The 24,082-nt window shown below is 40.3% G+C and overlaps 1 protein-coding gene across 7 annotated transcripts in view; it reads left to right on the top strand.

Annotated features, from left to right (window-relative positions):
• LOC104593890 (yacP-like NYN domain protein) overlaps nt 1-24,082 on the top strand; it is an 87,717-nt gene that overhangs the window by 14,630 nt on the left and 49,005 nt on the right. For all 7 annotated transcript variants that reach the window (XM_010253957.3, XM_088887848.1, XM_088887849.1 and 4 more), the window contains one exon: nt 9,242-9,311. In XM_010253957.3, the coding sequence (XP_010252259.1) occupies nt 9,242-9,311 (70 nt within the window). The remainder of the gene's footprint in view (nt 1-9,241; nt 9,312-24,082) is intronic.

Raw genomic sequence — 24,082 nt, 5'->3', positions numbered from 1 at the left:
TTCTACTTCGTGTTTGCTTTGTACTATTTCTAGTTTTGAGTCTTTTAATTGTAATAATGATTGGCATTTGTGGCATAAACGCCTTAACCATCATTTTTCTAGGAAACTTGATTAGTTGTTTGCTTCCGGTAGTTTATCGGTTTGTGCTACTTCTTTTAAGAATGTTAATAAAGATTACATTACTCATGGTTTATGTAAGAGTCACATTTTACACTTTCCTTCTCATTCTAAGCATGCTATAGTTCCTTTTTATTTAATACATAGTGATGTTTGGTCGTTCCCTGTTATTGCTCGATTGGGTTAAATTACTTTGTAACTTTTATTGATGACTGCACTTGGTTTACTTGGGTTTACTTTCTTTGAAAGAAATCTAAAGTTTATTATGTGTTCATGCACTTTCATGCTTATGTTGCTACCCAACTTGATGCCAAAATATGTGTGCTACGATTGGACTCAGGGGAGAGTACTTTGATGGGGATTTTCAAACCTACTTGAAATAACATGGAATTCAATCCCAAAATTCTTGTCCAGGTACCCCACAACAAAATGGGGTAGCAGAAAGAAAGAATGGGCATATTTTGAGTGTAGTTAGAACCCTACTACAAGATTCCCATGTACCCTCTTGGTTTTGGGTGGAGGCGGCCAGCACTGCTGTGTATCTCATAAATCGTCTTCCTTTTATCTGTCATAAACAATTCTTCTCCCTTCCAATCTCTCTTTCACAAACATCTAGATCTAACTATGCTTAGGGTCTTTTGTTGTGCTTGTTTTGTTCACCTCCCACCTCATGAACACACAAAGCTAACTGCACAAGCTGCTTTGTGTGCCTTTATGGGCTACAATTTTGAACACAAGAGATTCCTTTGCTATGATCCTTCGGTCCGTCGTATTCAAATTTCTTATAATGTAATCTTCCTAGAGAGTGCGTTTTTCTTTGAAAATATTGTGAAAAGTTTCCAACTCCCACCTCTTTGTTGCACAGTTTTGATTCTATAGGTACTTCAAGCACACCAACATCACATCTATAACAACTTCAGGCTTACTTCAGGAGGCAACGGTCTACATCAGTCTTAATGCCCCCCTCCTCTCTACCATCAACTGTTGATCTAGTCACTTCATTTGCCATAGTAAGTGTACTTGATCCTCCCCTTGAACCTATTGCACCTACCTTGCGTTGTTCTTCTAGAATTTCTCGCCCACCTAACTGCTATGTTTTTTCACTGGATAATAGCTCATTTTCTGCTGTTTTATCTACCATAGACATTCCCAGATCTTACCAGTAGGCTGTAGCAATACCACATTGGAAAGATGCCATGGACTATGAGATTCGAGCCCTTCTTGAGAATGACACTTGGGACTTGGTTAAAGCTCCACCTGAGGGATCTCTCATAGGAAGCCGATGGGTCTACTATGTGAAACTGATATCTAATGGAAGCTTGGACAGATACAAGGCTAGGCTGGTTGTACAAGGCTAGGCTGGTTGTACAAGGCTATAAACAGGAATATGGGATAGGTTATGAGGAAACTTTTGCTCCAGTATAAAAAATGATCATTGTACGACTTCTGATGGCTATATTTGTAGCCAAATAGTGGACTATTCATTAGATGGATGTAAAGAATGCATTCCTCCATCGGGAGTTGAAGGAGATGGTGTATATGAAGCCCCCTCCTAGTTATTGCACAGACCCATAGTTTGTTTGCTGCCTGAAGAAGCCCCTCTATGGCCTGAAACAAGCTCCTAGAGCATGGTTTGAGAAATTCAGATCTGTTATCACTGATGCTGGTTTTATTCAGAGTTCTTCAGACCATTCTCTATTCACCTTAAGGAGGAAGTAGGGAGTGACAATCTTACTTCTTTATGTTGATGATATACTCATTACAGGGGATGATGTAGAAGGAGTTGCTGACTTGCAATGATTGCTCAGTGAATCCTTTCAGATGAAGGACTTGGGTCCTTTGACTTACTTGAAAGAAGAAGAAGAACTGTTTACTGTATTATAGGTTTGAAGAGAAGAAAAGAGAGAAAGAGAGCGAGAGAGAAAAAGAGTGAAGAGAGGAGAAAAGAAAGAAGGGGTTCAGTGGTGAATGATCTACTGCCCCATACACTCCTTTATTTATAGCTTTTAGGATCCTTACTAGAATAGGAAATAAACAAAAAATAGAAACAATAAGGCCAACCAACCCAATTTAACAGGAAATTAGAAACTTCTAATAACAGAAATTAGAAACTACTAAAGAGAAATTAGAAACTTCTAATAAAAGAAATTAGAAACAACTAGGTGTGGGTATGAAACCACACACACTAGAGCCTGAGTGTGGGTATGGAACCCCACACTCGTGGCTAACCAACTATTTCTTCACTCGCCCTCAAGTTGGGAGTAGATACTTGTCATGCCCAACTTGCGTGGATCTGTCTCCAATTTGCCTTTTGTGACTACTTTGGTGAAGAGATCAGCTAACTGCATGTCTGAGGCAATGTAAGGAAGGCATACTTCTTGAGATGCGACTCGCTCTCGGATAAAATGTCTGTCAACCTCGATATGCTTAGTCATGCCATGCTGTATTGGGTTGTGGGCAATATTAATTGCAACTTGATTATCACATTATAGCATCAGAGGCTTCTCATAATCAACCTCCAACTCATTAAGCAAGGAGCTCAGCCATAACACTTCTGCAACACCATTGGCCATGGGATTTGTATTCCGCTTCTGCACTGGAGCGAGCAACAACATTTTGTTTCTTGCTTCTCCAGGAAACAAGATTTCCCCCCACAAATGCACAATATCCTGAGGTGGACCTCCTATCATCAACACATCTAGCCCAATCCGCATCTGTATACACTTGTATTTTCATATGACCATTATTCTTGAAGAGTATACCTCTCCCTGAACATCTCTTTAAGTAGGCAAGGATCCTTTCTACTGCAAGGAGATGGGTGGTTCTAGGAGAATGCATGTATTGACTGACAACACTGACGGCATAAGAAATATTTGGTTGGGTTAGACAGAGATAAAGAAGTTTCCCAACCAGCCTTTGGTACATAGCCCTGTCCTCAAGGAGTTCTCCACTTTTTGCACTTATCTTATAGTTAGGCTCAATGGGAGTATCAACAGGTTTCACTCCTAACTTGCCAGTTTCTTCCAATAAGTCCAGAACATATTTCCTTTGGGAGATAAAAATGCCATCCTTAGATCGAGCTACCTCAATTCCTAGGAAATAGTGTAACTTTCCTAGGTCTTTCACTTTAAATTCCTTGTGAAGGTGTTGTTTAAGGGTTTCAATTTAACTAGTGTTACTTCCTGTTATCACAATGTCTACATAGACTGCAAGTAGAGTCAGGGAATGACTTGTCTTCTTAAAGAAGAGGGTGTGATCTGACTGAGCCTGTATGTATCCGAATTTTTCCAAAGCTAGTGTAAACCTATCAAACCAAACTCTCGGGGATTGTTTCAGCCCGTACAAGGCCTTCAAAAGGCAAACTTTCTTTCCTGCTTCTGTACTATAAAAACCAGGGGGTAACTCCATGTATACTTCCTCTTGCAAGTCTCTGTTGAGGAAGGCATTTTTAACATCCAACTGAAATAGTGGCTATGAGAAGTTTGCAGCAATGGATAGAAGAACTCTGAGAGTGTTCATTTTTGCAACAGGTGCAAAGGTTTCTGTATAGTCTATGCCATAAGTTTGTGTGAATCCCTTTGCAACCAATTTGGCCTTATATCTCTCTACAGTACCATCAACATTATATTTCACAGTAAAAACCCATCTGCATCCAACAGGTTTCTTCCCTTTAGGTTGGTTAACTAGTTCCCATGTGTTGTTCTTGACAAGAGCATCCATTTCTACTTGCATTGCTTCCTTCCATTCGGGTATCAAAAGAGCTTCTTGCACTTTTTTGGGTATAGGAATAGAAGAAATATGCCAAGTAAGATCTGTAGGATTCTGAGAGACAATTATAGGAAAGGAACTTGGAGATGCAATGGGCCGTGGATGAGGTGCAGTAGCGCTTCCCTTTACGAATAGCAATTGGAAGATCAAGGTCATTTGTCGGTGAAGGCTGAACCTCTGTAACATTGGGAGCAGTAGTAGTGTCTGGATCTGGAGCTGTAGAAGATGTTGGAACTGGCCTGGATTGCTGTTGAGTACGAGAATCAACCTGCCTCCACCACTTTCTATGATACACCCTCAACTCCCTGCATTTTTGACAACCTTCTTCGCAACTACCCCCAGTAACCAAGACAAGTAAAGGAACTCTTGGTGCTGGAACTGAAAACCCTTCCTCACTATTCTTCCCCTGAGGAGAAGCCTTATGATAGTAGGGCATATCCTCAAAGAAGGTGACATCTATGGACACAAAGCGCTTCCCTGAAACTGGTTCATAACGGCAATATCCCTTTTGATTTTGTGCATACCCAAGGAAAATACACTGAGTGGCTTTGGATCAAACTTGGAGCGATGAAGTCCAAGGATTTGAACAAAACAAGTACACCCAAAAGTTTCGAAGGGAATAGTGAATAGGTCCTTATTTGGATGTAGAAGACTGAACGGGGTTTGCATGTTTAGGACCCATGAAGGAACCCTATTAATGAGGTATATGGCTGTATGGATTGCATCTCCCCAGAAGCGTATGGGAACATTGGAGTTGAGCATGATGCTTCTAGCTACCTCTAAAATATGTCTGTTTTTTCTCTCAGCAACCCCATTTTGCTGAGGTGTGTGAGGATAGGTGCTCTGATGAATGATCCCATGATCAAGGAGATAGGATGCCAAGGGTTTTGCAAAGTATTCCTTTGCATTATCAGATCTAAGAATCGTGATCTTGGTTTCAAATTGAGTTAAGATCATCTAATGGAAAGCTTGGGTTAGAGAGGGGACCTCATCTCGAGAGTGCATAAGATAGACCCATGAAAAACGGGTATAGTCATCAACAAATAATAAGAAATATCTGTACCCGCCCATGGTGGGAGTATGGTAGGGCCCCTAAACATCGGTATGCATAATCTCAAAAGGAAGGTTGCTTCTTTTATTACTTAAAGAATAAGATGATCTACTATGTTTTGCAAGTTCACAACTTTCACATTTTGGAAAAAAGACTAAGAAGAAGAATAACTGTTTACTGTATTACAGGTTTGAAGAGAAGAAAAGAGAAAGAGAGAGTGAGAGAAAAAGAGTGAAGAGAGGAGAAAAGAAAGAAGGGGTTTAGTGGTGAATGATCTGCTGCCCCATAACTCCTTTATTTATAGCTTTTAGGATCCTACAAGAATAGGAAATAAACAAAAAATAGAAACAATAAGGCCAGCCAGCCCAACTTAACAGAAATTAGAAACTTCTAATAACAGAAATTAGAAACTACTAAAAAGAAATTAGAAACTACTAATAAAAGAAATTAGAAACAACTAGGTGTGGGTATGAAACCTCACACACTAAAGCCTGAGTGTGGGTATGGAACCCTACACTCGTGGCTAACCAACTATTTCTTTAGACTTATTTTTTGGGGCTTAGAAACTACTAATAAAAGAAATTAGAAACAACTAGGTGTGGGTATGAAACCTCACTCACTAGAGCCTGAGTGTGGGTATGGAACCCTACACTCGTGGCTAACCAACTATTTCTTTAGACTTATTTTTTGGGCCTTGAAGTAAGCCAAAATTCTCGGGGCTATTTTGTTAACCAACAAAAATATGATGCTGATCTTGTTAAACTGGCCAATCTCAGCGATTCCAAGATTGTGGATACTCCATTGGAACTAAATTTGAAACTTAGTATGGATGATGGTTCTCCCCTTGAAGACCCTACCCTACTCTTTATCGTCAACTAGTGGACAATCTAATCTATTTCGCCATGACTCAACTGGATATATCATATGCAATCCAATTGGTGAGCCAGTTTGTGTCTTCCCCAAGACAATCACATTTATCTGCAGTTCATCAAATTATTAGATATGTGCGGGGAACTTTATCACATGGAATATTCTTCTCCTCTTCATCTCCCCCATTAGCCTTATTGCCTATGTAGATGTTGATTGGGCTGGATGCCCCGACACCTGACGATCCACTACTGGCTGGTGTGTATTCTTAGGCAACTCTCTTATTTCGTGGAAGTGCTAGAAACAACCTACTGTATCAACATCTTCCACTGAAGCTTAATATAGAGCATTGTCCTTAGTGTGCAGTGAAATTATATGGCTCCGAGCTCTCCTACTTGACATCCTTAATGAGCCATCACTGTTAGTTCCTCTCTATGCAAACAATGGTAGTGCAATCAAAATTGCCTCCAACCCAATCTTCCATGAGCGCACCAAACATATAGAAGTTGATTGCCACTTTATCCGCAATCTCTTTCTTGAGGGTACCATTTCTCTTCCTCATGTCTCTTCCGTCCTCCAACTAGCAAACCTGTTGACAAAAGCAATGACTCAGGCCCCACACTTATTTCTCATGGACAAATTGATGCTCATTCCTAGGCATTAGTTTGAAGGGGAGTGTAGAGATAGAAGAACTAGCCGCATGGCTATTTTTGTACTTATTTTTTGTAGATCTATTTTATCTATACACTATCTCTTGTACACTAAGGGCAGATTTGTCCTTTTACTTTCTTTAATATAAATATTTCTCTTAGGGTGTCGATGGTCACTAAGTGACACACCCACCAAACTGTTGTGTTCTCTGTTCTCTCTCTCTTTGTCCTTTTCGATCTGACTCTGACAGGTAGACTCGGGCTGTATTTTTTTCTTGAGAGTACGTGGTTGTAGCATGATCCCAAATATCCTTGGTAGTGGAGAGGAACATGTAGTTGCGAGCAATATGTGGCTGCATTGAACACACTAACCATGACATAACCAAAGAGTTATCTTGTTCCCATTTAGCAAGTTTGGGGTCATTAGATTTTGGCTTTCCTTCTTTCTTTACCAGTAATAAATGCCAACTTACCCCTACCTATAGTAAGCTTGGATGATTGAGACCACTCTAGGAAGATGGTTCCATCAGTTTCAATGTGGTTATCATACCACTAGAGACATCGACATTGCCTAGGAGCACTCCAGAAACAGTCTGTAACTCCTTAGGCGTGCCCATTTGAGTTGGATAGGCTTCTTAACATTTCTACAACACTCCAACAACCAACCGACACACACAAGACCCACCAAAAATGGAAAACACTTGGAGGCCAATAGGAGGCCCAAAACTGAACTGGCGGCAATATATGGAGGGAAAAAAGCCTGCCGAATAAAGATTAGAGCTTATAAAATTGTGGAACCATCCCATACCTCCAAGGACGTTAAACGAACCAAACACAAGTTTCAAGGAAGCGTCAAACTCAGACAAGGAGGAAAAAATCCAAACATCGAACTAGTAATTTTCTGTAATTTCTAATTGTAAAATCTGGGGAAAATCGTAGGAACATCAGATGAAGATAAGGTCCATACCAAAAAACCCTAAAATCAGGGCGCATCGAAGTAAACCTGTTTTAAGGGTTGCCGCTGGTACCTGTATGGATTGTTGATGCCATCAGGTGGCGGTCTGATGTTAGTAGGTCTTCTGGAGTTTGGGAGTTGACAAAGAAATGTAATCCAAGATTTCTTCCCGCTTTTATACCAAGTTGAAGAGTGTGAGAAGAAGAAGAAGAAGAGTTTATAGGAGAAGAAGGTGTGCTACTGTTCACGCCCAAAACATTCCATTTTATATTGGAGATATAAATTACAATTATGTCCCTATAAGGGCACCCAAAATACAAATAACAGAAATAACTACAATACCCCTAAGCCAAATACATATTCTCAATAGGTTGTGTATGGTTGGTTGCCTAAAGGTGTTTTTGATCTAGTTCAAATAATAGTGTTGCAGTGAGTGATGATGCCAAGGCTTTAGCTGAATCCATTTGAAAGATTTAAGAAAATGTTTGACGGAAGTTGAAAGATAGCAAGAAAAGCTAAGGATAAGCATCGTTGTATTGAAAGAGTTTCATGAGGGTGATCTAGTCAAGTGTTGAGATGGCTTGGGACAATGCATATGAAATTGAACTACCAACTGATTTGTCTGTTTCGCCCATTTTTAATGTTGTAGACTTCTTTGATTGTCATGGAGGTCTAGACCAACAACAAAGGTTGATCAAGGACAAGCACAAAAGGCCAATAGTTTTAATGAGTTTGAACAAATAGAAGGTGTAGAAGATGTTCGAGTCACCAACACTTGAAATGAGGCCTATTTTAGATTCTTGGTGAAGTGGAAAGGGAAACCAACAATTGAGAACTCTTGGATAGTGAAGAAGAATTTATGTAGCTATATGGAGACATGTGCAAGGCTTCTATAGTTGTTGCTCACATGGGGTCGAGTTCTTTTTAGCCTGACGGGAATGATGAGCCCAAAAAAAAAGGAAAAAGGAAAACAGGAGGGAAATTTGAATGTATTTTATATTTGTATGTTTTTTTGTAGTAGGATCGCAAATTGTTGTTTTTGAGTAGCTTTGTTGATAGTTTGGGTCAGGGGTATTTTCGTCATTTTATAATTCAGATTCTGGTCAGGGGCAGTTGGGTTTTGGTCTCTTGGGTATTTTTGTAGCAAAAGTTATTTTTGGGGGTTTGTTTGAAGTTAGTTTTATTCTTAAGGAGTTCTTTATGAAAGGGAAATATTTTATGGGCTTATGTATAAATATTTTAATTGGCTTCTCAAGCAAGCCATTGAGTTTTATAAAAAAGAAGAGGGCTGTTTCTCTATGTGTCTTTTTGGTTCCTCTTTCTTGTTTGAGTTGTAGCTCAGTCCCAACTAGAGTTAAGTATTGCGAGCTTGGGTTTGGAGGAGCCAACCCATTTCGGCACCTTCCAATCCCTCTATCGCTGTGTGTCCGCGCGAGAGGCCAGCTTCATGCCATTGTTACTGTAGCAGAACTGTTCCAAGAGGAGTTCTACTTCAGGTTCAGGTCTGAAATCCCTAAAAATCTTGTTTTGTTGTTTCAGCTTGGTATTTTTGTTCTTATAGCCGTACACTTGAAGTGTTTTATATTTTTTAAGCCATTAAGCCATAGGAAACAATTTTTCTGCACAGGTCCCAAATCTTTTTTCACATTTCATAGATTATGTGAATTTCAATGCCGCTTAGTTTTTTTGGGTTGTCCCCAATAAACTTTTCTCCATTTTTTTCCTAATAATTTAGAATGATTACTTCATAATTGAAAAGGTTATTATTAAATACTTAGTTTATTAACAACTTGTTAGTATAGCCACCTCATATTGTCATTGAAAAATTTACAGAGGTAAAAGTGGTGGTCGTCTTTGATGCTATGATGTCTGGACTCCCTACTCATAAGGAAAATTTTGCTGGGTACTGCCTTGATCCTATTATTAATTGGATAGCTGTTGAACAACTCCATCTTTATTTCTTGTATTAATATTATCATGAAGTTATACTCATTTTGTCAAGTTGTCCATTTTTTTCCTTTCTAATGGGGGATTTTCAATCTCATTTTCTTTAATTGGTATCTAAAAACTAGCATTTCTTACATTATCAAAAGAATTTGGGAAAGAATGAGCAGTTACTAATGGATATTTTAGCAAGGATTCTACAGCTTGCATCATATAGGATTGAGAAATAATATCCTTCTAATATGCAAAAAGAAAAAATTGTAAAGGATAAACAAAACCATAAAATCAATGGTGCACATACAGAAAATCGAGCTTAAGGTATGGTCATAGAGCATTCCACAAAGGTGTATTGCTTGAAAAGAATTTTGGGGAGAAAACTAGTGAAAAGAGAGTAGTCTAAGGGGCTTTGAGTGAATCCAACATCAGTAATAACAGATCTAAATCTCTCAAACTAGGCCCGGGGAGCCTGTTTGAGACCATAAAGGGACTTCTTGAGTCAGCAAACAAGATGTGGATCATCAGGGTTTCATATAAATTGTCTCCTTTAAATCTCCATGTAGGAAAGTATTTTTGACATCCGTCGGATGGATAACCCAACCTTTCACAGAAGAAATAGCAAGGAGAAGACGAACTGTGGTCATCTTGATAACTGGAGCAAATGTCTCTTCATAGTCAATTCCATACTCTTGCTTGTACCCTTGTGCAACCAATCTAGCCTTGTATCTGTCCAGGTTACCATCAGACTTCAATTTAACTGAATACACCTACCGACTTCCAATGACTGAAGAATTAGGAGAAGAGACTAGCACCCAAGTATCATTTTCTAAGAGAGCATCAATCTTAGAGTCCATGGTATCTCTCTAGTGTGTGTGAGCAATGGCTTGCTGGTAGGATTTGGGAATATCTATGACAGACGACACAACAGAGAAAGAACTATGGTCTGAAGGAGAACCATAGTGATCAGGAGGTCTGGAAACTTTAGTAGAATGATGTAAGGTCAAGAGGTCTGGTAATATAAGGAGATGGAATACTTACAAGGCTTGGAGTGGATGAAGAACCATGCTTTGGAAGAGACAAAAAGGTTGGGAGCATAGGAACTAGAGCAGCTACCCACTTTCGGAAATATGTTTGGTGTAACAACTGAAGAAGAGACGGTGCTTCTAAAGGACCTGAAGGCTCAAAGTATTGCAAAATGAACATTGAAGGAGCAGGAGATTTGATAATATGCTGAAAGAAAGAGATATTTTCAAGAAAAATTACCTTTCAAGAGATTCTAGTCTGATGGGATTTAGGATCATAGCAGATGAATCCTTTATGACCAGAACTATGTACTAGAAATGCACATAACATAGGCTGAGCAGATAGCTTAGTATGCTCATGAGGATGGGGGCATAGAAAGCAAATACATCCGAACACACGAAGCATAGAAAGGTCAGGAGGTGTTTTAGAAAGGGACTGATGTGGGGATAGGTTACCGAGAACAGAGGATGGAAGAAGGTTGATAAGATGTACAATAGTGTTGGTCGCCTGCACCCGAAATGTGGGGGGAGCATGGGAATCCAGAGGGTTGGTTCTCACAACACTCATGATGTGGCCATTCTTGCACTCAGCAATTTCATTTTGTTGAGGAGTGCCAGGACAGGATCTCTGGGTCTGTATTCTATGATGCTGCAAATGGGTAAGAAACTCCCCATCCATGTACTCTCCCCCTGAATCCGAATGTAAAGTACAGATTATAGCATTGAACTACGTGGTAACCTTAGCATGAAAAAGTTTAAACACAGAAAAGGCATATGACTTTTTGTGGAGAAAATATATCCCAAGTATACCAAGTATGATCATCAATGAATTGTCATCTAGAATTGGGGAAGTATTTAGAAACACTGAGGACCAGATTGTAGCTCTATTTTCTGGTCCTATAGGGGTGGGGGATTCAGTTAATGCAGAAGTCCAAGCTGTACTACAAGGAGCAGAAATTGCAAAGGAGTTGGCAGTGGAGCAATTAATGATTGAAGGTGACTCCAAATTGGTTATTGGATGACTAAAAGAACTGGAGATGGCAGCCTGGCCCTACAGGGGGGCATTGAGAAGATTTAAGTGGCTAATATCAAATATCTCAGTCATAGTTCAATGGGAAAGAAGATCGGCAAATGGGCTGGCAGATTTCCTAGCCAAACAAGGAGTACATAGGAATCAGCTTTTTTGGGCTCACTTGTAAGCTTTATGATATAGTTTAGAGGCTGCACCTAATGCCTCTTTGTGGAGAGTTCTATGATGTATATGTGTTTTTATTTTAATTAATAAAATTACCATTATCTATCAAAAAAAAAAAGAATACAATGGGTGGGGAGATCAGCAAATGCTATGGCAGATTGTCTAGCCAAGCAAGGGGCAGCTAGGGAATTTTTGTATTGGGCACAACTGTAACTTATTGTTTTTGTTTTCTTCTTTAGTGGAGAGATCGCAGCTCGTGCCTCTCCATGGGCTGCTTGTACATACTAATATTTCTAAATTAATAAAGGGTTCTATTTATCTATCATAAAAAATGAAAGTAATGAAATATCTAAATTGCATTATGGATATAACAGGAGATGACCAAATATCACTATGTAATAATTGAAAAGGTGTAGGAGCATGAAAAGTGGAGATAGCAAATGGTAGAACATGATTTTTACTTAAACAACACTACATATAATTTTTATCAACTTTATTAGAAGCAGAAGTTGATAAAGGCAAACAACCAGATGATATAAGAGAATCAAGTTTTAATGCAAAAGGATGGCCTAAACGTCGGTGGCAGATATTTTAGTCATTATTAAAAGACAAAATAACAGTAGAAAATAAACAAGAACTAGTAGCTGAAGAGGCTGGCATCTTCCCAAATTCCAAATCAAACAACCATCCCAGTCTATCCTCCTTCCCCTTCACCTCCTCAGTGCGCTGGTCCTATTATCAAACCACCATCATGTGAGAAAGTGACACTGTGACAGTATGACAATGTTCAACAAGTTGATCAACAGATATTAAACTTGTAGTAAGCTGAGGTACAAACAAAGTTTGAAGCAGTTTCAAAGGGGTAGGTTGAGAGGTAGACACAGACAGATCATTACAACCCATAATATTAAGCTTATTGTTAGAATTCGGGTCTGCCTTAGAGTTCTGCCTGAGATCAGTTATGTAGAAGAAGAAAGGTGAAAGAGAGAAGAGAGAATTCTGGTTCGAATTGAAAGAGTCAACATGTCTTCTCCCAGTCGGCCAGGAAGTATTTATATTATTATTAAAACATAACTGAAAAGACCTATGTGCCCTTACTTAAGTTAAGAGCACTTGTTCCAACACAACATTACAGATCAGCAACATTAATCTAGGTATAAAGACAGAAATACCCCTACTCTGACACTCCCCCTCAAGCTGGTGAGTATATATCCCAGCTTGTTACATATGTAGTCCACTCTTCCCCGACTCAAGCCTTTTGTAAATAAGTCAGCCCACTGATTTCCTGTATTAACATGTGTAGTGTCTAGCTCTCCATTCAGCACCTTCTCCCTCACAAAGTGACAGTCAACCTCAATGTGCTTGGTTCTTTCATGAAACACTGGATTAGAGGAGATATGAACTGCAGCCTGATTATCACAATAGAGCTTTATTGGAGTGTTAATGTTGTACCCTAGTTCCTGTAGAAGGTTCCTTAGCCACATTAATTCACAAGCGGTGTGCGCCATAGCCCTATATTCTGCTTCTGCACTGCTTCTTGCCACAACCGTTTGCTTCTTACTTTTCCATGTCACTAGGTTACCTCCTAGAAACGTGCAATAGCCTGTAGTAGACCGCCTATCAGACATAGAACCGGCCCAGTCAGCATCAGAATACCCTTCTATTTCAAGTTTTCCCCCACTCATGTATATCAGACCGCGACCCGGAGCCCCTTTTAGATACTTCACAATTCTCAGAACTGCATTCCAATGAGGAATCAGAGGTTTTTGCATGAACTGGCTTACCACACTAACCGCAAATGAGATGTCTGGTCTGGTAATGGTTAGGTAGTTCAGTTTGCCCACAAGTCGTCGGCATCTGCCAGGGTCTTCAAACACTTCACCCATATCACTGCTTAGCTTGGTATTTGTGTCCATGGGTGTTTCAGCTGGTTTGGCACCCAACAAGCCTGTTTCTTCCAACAAATCAAGCACATACTTCCTCTAGCACAGGTTAATACCATACTTGGATCTCACTACCTCTATCCCCAAGAAGTATTTCAGCTTACCCAGATCCTTTGTCTGAAAGTGATCTTGCAGATAAGTCTTCAGCCTGTCAATACCAATGTTATCATTCTCAGTAATAACAATATCATCTACATACACCACCAACAATATTTTTCCTCCCGGAGAGTCATGACTAAATACAGAATGGTCAACTTTGCACTGTTTCATACCAAACTTCTTTACCACCTCACTGAACCTACCAAACCATGCTCGAGGAGACTGTTTAAGCCCATATATAGCCTTCCTTAGTCTGCACACCTTACCATCCTCCCCCTGAGCAACAAACCCTGGAGGTTGCTCTATGTAGACCTCTTCGAGTAAGTCACCATGCAAAAAGGCATTCTTGATATCAAGCTGATATAGTGGCCACTCATACATGGCTGCAAGAGAGATCACAACACGAACTGACCCTATCTTAGCAACCGGTGAGAAGGTCTCTGTGTAGTCAATACCATAGGTTTGGGAGTACCCTTTTGCAACTAATTGCGCTTTCAGGCGTTCAACACTACCATCAGGCAGATACTTAACCGTATAAACCCATTTACAACCAACAGCTTGCTTCCCAGGAGGAAGAGCAGTGAGGTCCCAAGTATGATTATGATGAAGGGCTGAGAGTTCTTCCATGGCACGACACCACCCTGGAGAGGCAAGGGCTTCCTGGACATTTTTAGGGACAACAGCTGATGATAACAGGGTAACAAACTGGCGATGGGAAGCGGAAAGGTGAGTAAGAGAAACATAATTAGAAATGGGATGAAGGGTGCAAGTACGTTTACCTTTCCGCAAAGCAATGGGTAGATCAAGCTCAAATGCTAAGTGCGGGTCTGGTGCCGGATCCGTCGACGGAGATGTAGCCGGAGGAGTAGTAGCTGGTGCGCGTGGGTGAAGTGTATACACATGACGGATAGGTGGGCGTTCAACAGGTGGTGGCACCGGAGGCAAGGATTTGGTCACGACTGGAACAAAGGAAGGAGGATCGACAACGGGAAGTGGAAGAGGAGGAGGTGATGAGGAGGAAGAAGCATCACCGGACCCCAAAAAGAACGGAGTAGACTCAAAGAAGCTGACATCAGCACACACAAAGGACCGTCTAGAACCAGGATGGTAACACCTATACCCTTTCTGGGTCCGAGAATAGCCAAGGAAGATGCACTTGAGAGAACGGGCATCGAACTTGTCATTCTCGGGACCTAGATTATGGACGAAGCAGACACACCAAAAAACTCTCGGCATAAGAGGGAACAGAGACAAAGTGGGAAACAAGACCTGAAATGGAGAATGACCATCAAGGATGAACGTGGGCATCCGATTAATCAGAAAGCAAGAGGTAAGCACTGCATCACTCCAAAAAGGTTTGGGAACATGCATGTGATGCATGAGGGATCTTGCTGTTTCAAGGAGATGGCGATTCGTTCTCTCAGCCACCCCGTTTTGTTGTGGGGTGTAGGTACACGAGGTTTGATGTATAATGCCGTGTTGGTCCAGGTATTCCTGAAATGATGAGGATAAATATTCGCGGCCATTATCAGAACGGAAAACTTTGATGTGGGTACCAAATTGGTTACGAATCTCAGCATAAAATATCTAAAAAATGGTAAACAATTCACTTCTTTTTTTCATTAAATAGAGCCACATCATCCTTGAAAAATCATCCACAAAAATGACAAAATATCTGTATCCATTATATGACATCACTTTATAAGGACCCCAAACATCTGAATGAAAAGAAAAAGGACTCGACACACGGTTATCAACCCTAAAACAAAAGAGAACACGAAGGTGTTTCCCAAACTGACATGACTCACAATCCAAAACAGAAAGCTGACTCAAGGACGGAACCAAGGACTTCAAGACTTTTAGCGACGGATGACCAAATCGGCAGTGCCACTGGAGAGGAGAAAGAGATGACTAGAGAGCTGTTGAAGTTCTACCACCACCACCGTCAAGATAATACAGTCCACCTGCTTCATGCCCTCCACCAATCTTCATCCCCGTCTTGAGATCCTGAAAAACACACATAGAAGGATAAAAGGTAATGGAGCAGTTAAGTGATTTGGTCAGCTTACTAATAGACATAAGGTTAAAAGGCAGTTTAGGAACCATTACCAACACCACAAATTGAGGATGTGGAACCATTAGCAAGGGTGATAGATTGTGATGTTGAGCAATGAGATAAGGAGGAAAACACACCTGGAGTTCCAGTCATGTGATCGGAGGCTCCAGAGTCAATGATCCAGGGATTGGGTGTAGATGCCAGACAAGCCATACCTGAGTGAGCGAAAGTCGCCGTGTTCTGCCATGATTGGATAAACCTCTCATATTCATCATGGGGAACACTCACCATCTCCTTCATGGGACCACCTGTGGATGTAGGAGGCATCTGATCAGATGAATGATTCTCCTCTCTAAAGCTGGAACTTGAGTCACCGGTCGCGGCATGATTGGCCCAGGTTGAGGGAGGACCATGTAGATCATAACAATAGTTGATGGTATGTCCATCCATACCACAATGAGTGCACTTCCTCGGGCCTGAGCTACGTCCTCTACCACGGGCTCCCCCTGAATCTCTGCCCCTAGTACGACCACCACCATGATTATGAGTAGACCCACCATTGCCACTTCGGCCATACGCAGAACAACTACCACCACCACGGCCAGACGCTCCCCTAGCTCCACCTCTAACACCATGGCCTCTCGATACAGCAAAGGAAGATCTATCTGAGATATTAGAGTTCTCAGTTTGGCCCTCTATTCTTCCTCTACTAGGAGAGGGTGATCTCAGAAATCACAGCAACCGACCACATACAACCTGACTGGAGGCATAGAAACCTCCAAGGGAAGAGGGCGATCACTCCTTTTCAGCCCTTTCCCTTATCTCCAATCGAACACAGAATAAAAAAGGAAAAAGCCTAGATAGGGTGCACAGAGAATAGAACCCTAGGCAAGCAGAAATCTAGGCAGATTCAAGTGGCTCTGATACCATGTTAGAATTCGGGTCTGCCTTAGAGTTCTGCCTGTCTGAGATCAGTTATGTAGAAGAAGAAAGGTGAAAGAGAAAAGAGAGAATTCTGGTTTGAACCGAAAGAGTCAACATGTCTTTTCCCAGTCGGCCAGGAAGTATTTATATTATTATTAAAACATAACTGAAAAGACCTATGTGCCCTTACTTAAGTTAAGAGCACTTGTTCCAACACAACATTACAGATCAGCAACATTAATCTAGGTATAAAGACAGAAATACCCCTACTCTAACACTTCTCACCATTAGCAGTAACAATATGTCTACTAGAGGGAAGAGGGTAAGAAGATTGGCCACAAGTAGCCCCCGTCATGTGATTGGAGGCAACGAAATTTATGATCTAGGGATGACTAGGGGAAGCACAATAATAGGTATACTCACCAGACAAGCCAAAAACAGAAAAATCTGAGGAGATTACCAAAGAAGTCAGTTGCTGAATTTTCTCTTCAGTCATCATAACACCAGCTGTGTCGCTCTTCGTTTGTGCACTAGAGGATAAAGCATCGTCTGATCCCTCAATAGTAGTCTGATAGGCCTTATGTTGACTTTTCTTACCTCCGGATTGATTTCCCTTAGGTGGCCTAATAGGACACTTTGTAATAGTGTCCATGCTTCTTGTAGTATGTATAGGTGTTTTTTCTCTTGCAATGGGATGCCACACATGTCTGTATTCCTTATATTCATAACACTGTACTCTAGATAAGTCCTTTGGTTTTGACTTTCTGAGGCCAAGAAAATAGTCTCTACTCCATCGATCCTTGCATTCATTACCAACTGAGTAATCATCCTGGTTTCTTCTCTAAATAACTTACCAAGAATGGTATCAAGGTTAGGTACTATATCTCTACAAGGGATATTAGATCTTATCACCTCATACTTGGGGCGAAGATGCATTTGGAAATGCATCACTTTGCTCCTATCGAAGTGTTCCTTCAAATCCTTGATACAACAAGCTGAAGAAACTTCACCAATGTGAACAAGTTCTTAGTCAGTCCAGAGGTTAACAAAACCTGCATAGTATTCTTGAATTTTTCTTTCCCCTTGTTTGTAAGAAAATATCTTTGTTTCAATCTGATACTGTTTCGAGATGGTGGATTGCTGATAAACTTTTTCTAGGAAATCATACATCTTTTCCGTCTTGAGCCCCCTCATTGGGACATCCACATCTGTTGTAATTGAGCTGAGAATCCAAGAAGCAATCTGAGCATTGTTAATCCTCCAGGTTTGCAGTCCTTTCACATCAGTCTCTTCAGGTTTGGTGGTAGTTTCATCAACATTACCCCTGCAGCCCCTTCCCTTCAACATAGAACTGGAAATGAAATTGCCACAGGGTGTAGTTAGTGCCATCGAACTTAATGGGAAGAATATGACCTCTTTCGGAAGCCACTGGAACCAATATGATGTAGAGAACTGTCACAGGAGAGCTGAAACTGAGTGTAGAGTTGCTGACAGTCCAGAAAAGGAAAGTTTCAGATGTATCGTACCAGAGAAGGGATGAAAACCTTAAAAATACAGATCGGATTTTACCAAAATTTAGAGTCTAAAAGAACAGCCTAGGGTGACACAAGATCTAAAATCTTGGCCCAAACGGATCACTCACTGAGAAGAAATCTGAGATTTACTGATCTGAATGGTGTTCCGGTCTAGAAAAAACAGTTTTCCTTGTTCTGATCGAAACAGAACAAGGTGACAGGTTGAATTAGTGTAAACAGATAAAAAGAGGGACCAAAACACGCCTAACATCAGAGAAAAGAGTCTGAAATCAAAGGCAAAAGGATTGAACTTGAATAGTAACCATAGACCTCTCGTGAACAGTAACCGTGAATAGTACCCATGAACAGTACTCGATTGTTAGTCTTCCTTTGTTCACCAAACTAATTTCCACACTAAACCTGCTCTGATACCATGTCAGTGCAGTTCCAAATAGAAAAACTGAACAGATTTGTGGTGTGTCTAAGTGAATCAACCACACCAAGAGAAAGATATTTATATTTGTGAATAGATTGATTAGCCCTAGATCAGTTCTAAGTAAGAAGAAGAAGACAAGTAGAAGGAGAAAGAGAGAAAGAGAAGAAGATAGGGTTCAGTCTAGAGAAGAAAAGTTACCTCCCCTAGCTGACCCACTTGTATTTATATTGTATATAAGCTGAATTAGAAAAGACTATATTGTCCCTCATTAAATATGGGACACATAACTTAAACTTAATATAGAATCCCATTTCTTGTAACAAATTCTTCAGCTAGACTAATTCACATGTAGTATGAACCCATAGCCCTGTACTCAGCTTCTGCACTGCTCCTTGCCACTATTGCTTGTTTCTTGCTCTTCTAAGTTACTAGATTGCCACCAAGGAAGGTACAATAACCTGTAGTTGATCTTCTGTCTGACACAGATCCGATCCAATCAACATTTGTATATCCTTCTATCTCAAGAGTTCCTCCACTTTTGTATAATAGACCATGACTTGGAGCTCCTTTCGAATACCTAACTATCCTTAGAACTGCTTCCCAATGTGGAACCCGAAGCTGTTGCATAAACTGAGTCACCATACTTACAACAAATGATATATCTGGCCGTGTGATAGTTAGATAGTTTAATTTTTCCACCAGCCTCCTATACCTACCAGGATCATCAAACTCTTCACCTGCATCAATACTCAACTTAGCATTCGGTTCCATGGGTGTTTTGGCTGGTTTGGCACCTAACAACCCTGTTTCTTCAAGTAGGTCAAGGACATATTTCCTTTGACCTGTAGTTGAAATTTGAAATTTGTTGAGGACCAACCCTACCTTGGCCCGGGTTAAGAATGAGCAAACCAATCGGACCAATTATCTTTACTGAGAACTACTCCCTTAGCCGAGCTAACATCGGCTCGAGAGTGGGGGGCAATTGATGAGGGGTGATTTGGTCCTCCCAATCATATATCGACACGTGGCCTTTGGGTGACATCTCAGCGTTGAGTAAGCAAACTAGCTCGGCAAGTTAGCTTGGAGTACCTCGTCCAGGCTGACTTCCATCTCGGCAAGGCCAAACTAGTAGACCCCGTAAGATTACAGTGACCTGTCCTAGAAGCTGGCTGAGCTGTAGGAATCCAAGGTGACTTGCGAGGAAGAGCCCGCTAACCCATTCCAGTAGTGCGCTACCAAGCTGAGATCCTCGGAGCGCTAATATCTCAACTGTTAGATTGGCCTACTGCATCATACGCCTCAGAGTTACTCGGGTAGATCATAACCTTCGCACAGATCTTGTAACCGACACATTAATGTGCCCAACAAAGCAGAAACGGTTCCGTGAGAATCTCAAGCCCGTTACAAGAGGGCTCTGACCACTAGAACCTATAAAAGGGACTCATTTCTACCTGAAAAGGTACGCACAACTAAATACTCTCTAGCTCTCTCAAACTATCAAAGAATTCACAAACATCTTATGACTTAAGCATTGGAGTGCCCTCCCCGGGTAAAAGACACCTGGGCACTCTAATCCTCTCTTTTGTAGTATATATCAGCTCGGCCACCTCTTAGCTTGGCCTAGCACAGCTTGGCCCTGAGCAGGAGATATCCGAATCAGAGTCTGAGTCACCTGACATGAGGGAGCTTCTAGATCGTGCAACATCAGAAAGCAAAGAAGTGGTTTGATAAAGTCTCTCATATTCTTCATGGGTGATGGAACTAGCTTACTGTTCTTACCCATGTGGTAGGCAACTTATCAACAACATCATTCATACTTGTGCCATCCTTAAGTACTAGGGGTGGATTCGAGCCGAGCCGAGCCGAATAGCTAGCTATTCGAGCTCGGCTCACCAAGGTAGTATGAGGCTCGAGTTAGAACCTTGAGCTCGAGCTCGACTCGAGTCAAAAGCTTGTAAGCTCGAGCTCGACTTGAGAAAAATGTTTTGTAAAAGTAAAAATAATTATATATAAAAATAATTTTATTTGATATTTAAAAAATTAAGAATTATAATAATTAGTTATTATCTATAAAAATAAAAATGTTATATATAATATTTTTATTATATATATTATTTTTCATACTTCTATATTTTATTATTATTATTATTATTATTATATGAATGTATGTATTTATGTATTTATTAGGCTTGAGCTCGACTTTATTAATAAACGAGCCTGTAAATTGGGCTCGAGATTGGCTTGAAGCTCGGTTGATACTGAGCCGAGCCGAGCTCAAGTAGCTCGTGAAGAGCTCGGCTCGTGGCCACCCCTATTAAGTACGACATGATTAGCCTAGGAAAGTGGGGGACCATGCAAATCATAACAAAAAGCAATTGTGTGTCCCTCACAGCCACGATGTGTGCACTCTTTCATAGTACCACATCCTTCATTGTTTCTTCCACCACCTCTTCCTCCCTCACTTCATCATGACCAACTCTAAAACTACGTCCGACACCTCTAAATGTACCTCCCCCCCTAACACCCCTTCCACCACCATCTCTGGTTGCCACTAAGGTAGACTTCTCTAAAGTAGTAGAATGATCATTGTGTGGTTGGCATGTGCTACAGATATGAGAAAACACCTTGTAAAGGGAAGCAAGATCACTACTTCCCATAATTTGATCTCTCATAGGTTCAAACTTCGATCTTAGTCATGACAAGAACCTTGCAACATCTAAATGTTCCCTTTGAGCCTGTTGTACCTTCTGTTGGAAGATTTCTATAATTATGTATTATATCTGATTATGTGCTATTTTAGGTAGTTGAGAGATTTGTGAGCTGTACAAATTTTTAGGAATCAACTTTATCTTTCCTTTAATTAGGGAGATTTGTTACCTAGTTTGTATCCTTTAATTAGGGAGATTTGTTACCTAGTTTGTATCCTTTAATTAGGGAGATTTGTTACCTAGTTTGTATCCTAGAGAGAGCTATAAATTTCGATGTACAGAAGCATAAATGATCATCCCATTCTTCATATCTTTCTGTCTCTTCTTTATGGTATTAGAGCAGAAAAGACCTAGTGTTTGTTTCTGCATTTCTGTCCCTAAAAATGTCCGAAGTCACGTCCAGCTCTCAGCCTTCTCAGCCTGAGCCCCAGGTTGTCCGGAATCTGCCTGAAAATCACCCTATTCAGATCACTACAATCCGACTAAATGGTGACAACTTTCTCCGGTGGTCACAATTTGTTCGCATGTATCTCAGAGGGATAGGGAAAATTGGCTATATCTCAAGAGACACGAAGAGGCCTGATGTGAAGGATCCAGCCTATGCTGTTTGGGATGCTGAAAATTCCATGGTAATGACATGGTTGGTTAACTCCATGACTAAAGAGATAGGTGCAAATTATCTCTGCTATTCTACAACCAAGGAATTATGGGACAATGTCTCACAGATGTACTCTGATTTAGGGAATCAATCCCAAGTGTACGAATTAACTCTACAACTCGGAGATATTCGCCAAGGTGAGAACTCTGTGACTAAGTATTTTAATTCCCTTAAGAGAATTTGGCAGGACTTGGACTTATTCAACGATTACGAGTGGAAGTCACCCGATGACTGCAATTATTACAAGAAGATGGTGAATGTTGGCCGAGTCTTCAAGTTTCTTGCAGGTTTAAACGTTGAATTTGATGAGGTTCGTGGCAGAATTATTGGAAGAAACACTCTGCCCCCAATCGGTGAGGTATTTGCAGAAGTACGTAGAGAAGAAAGCCGGAGACAAGTGATGCTTGGAAAGAAGGCTGCAGGTACAACCGGTCCTGTGGAAGGGTCAGCCCTGATTATTTCCGAGGCCCAAGTCAGTCGAAAGTCAGCCCAAAATCAGCGGGTTGGAGACAAGAATAACCTACGTTGTGATTACTGTGGGAAATCTCGCCATACCCGAGAGAATTGCTACAAACTACACGGGAGACCATCAAATTGGAGGGCGAACAAACCTGGTGAACAGAATATACCTACAGCAAACGAGGCTGAATCATCCCCATTCAGTAAAGAGCAAATAGATCATTTTCTTAAACTTCTAAAATCCTATTCGTCACCTAATACTCCTGTCGGGTCTATGGCACAAACAGGTAGCAATTCTTTGCCACTCTCAATTCTAGGAAAATCCGGTCCTTGGATCATAGATTCAGGGGCCTCCGATCATATGACAAGTTGCTCTAACCTATTTAGTTCCTATTATCCTTGTTCTGGTATTGAAAAAGTGAGAATAGCTGATGGTAGTCTTTCATCTATTGCAGGCAAAGGAAACATTAAAATTTCAGAAAAAATTACTCTGAAATCTATTTTATATGTTCCGAAACTTGCCTGCAATCTTCTTTCTGTCAGCAGATTGTCGAAAGATACTAATTGCTCCATTCTTTTTCTTCCTTCCACTTGTATTTTTTAATCCCTGTCTGTGATCAAGTTATATTAAGGCATAGAAGATTTGGGCATCCTAGTTTTCCATATCTCAAACATTTGTTTCCTAAATTGTTTAAAGGAGTTGATTTGTCAAAACTTCATTGTGAGGCTTGTCATTTGGCTAAAGATCATCGTGTTTTATTTCCAATAAAACCTTATTTTGCTTCAAAACCATTTTATTTGTTACATAGTGATGTTTGGGGCCCATCTAAGGTTAACACACTTTCTGGAAAAAAATGGTTTGCGACTTTTATTGATGACCATACAAGGTTATGTTGGGTTTACTTGTTGGAAAGGAAATCAGAGGTTGAACAAAGATTTAAAGAATTTTTCCTAATGATTGAAAATCAATTTCAAACCAAAATTGGTATTCTAAGATCAGATAATGGGACTGAATACTTTAACAAATACTTAGGAGCATTTCTAACCAAAAAAGGTATTATCCATCAATCAACTTGTTGTGACACACCACAACAGAATGGAATTGCTAAAAGAAAAAATAGGCACCTTCTTGAGGTAGCTAGAGCCATCATGTTTTCTATGAATGTACCTAAATATCTCTGGGAAATGCTCTCCTAACTGCATGTTACCTGATAAATAGAATGCCATCTCGAGTTTTAAAATATGAAACTCCTTTACAGAATCAGAAAAATTGTTTTCTCACATCTCGAATAACTACGGATCTTCCTTTAAAAGTGTTTGGTTGTGTCTGTTATGTGTATATACCAAATGTTTTTCGATCAAAACTGGATCCAAAAGCTGAAAAATGTGTGTTTCTTGGTTATGCATCTAATAAAAAAGGGTACAAATGCTTTAATCCAGCTACAAAGAAATTGTTTGAGAGTATGGATGTACACTTTGTTGAGGACCAACCTTTCTTTCAAAAAAATTCTCTTCAAAGGGAGAACATAAGTAAGGAAGATAATTTTTGGGAAACTTTACCTATTCTAAAAGAATTTATACCTTTGATTAATTCTGATAAGCAAGTTTCGGAAACAATTGTTGAAAGAATGGAACCTAGTGATAGTACTCTTAATCTAAATTTGCCAGATACTACGTTATCAGAGATAGGGGGAGAAGTACTTCAAACGGATCACAATC

The sequence above is a fragment of the Nelumbo nucifera genome, chromosome 5 (genome assembly GCF_055504915.1).
Source record: "Nelumbo nucifera cultivar China Antique chromosome 5, China Antique-T2T, whole genome shotgun sequence".
In the NCBI taxonomy this organism is placed as follows: Eukaryota; Viridiplantae; Streptophyta; class Magnoliopsida; order Proteales; family Nelumbonaceae; genus Nelumbo; species Nelumbo nucifera.
The sequence above is the reverse complement of the archived record's forward strand: the minus strand, read 5'-3'. Positions and strand labels throughout refer to the sequence as shown.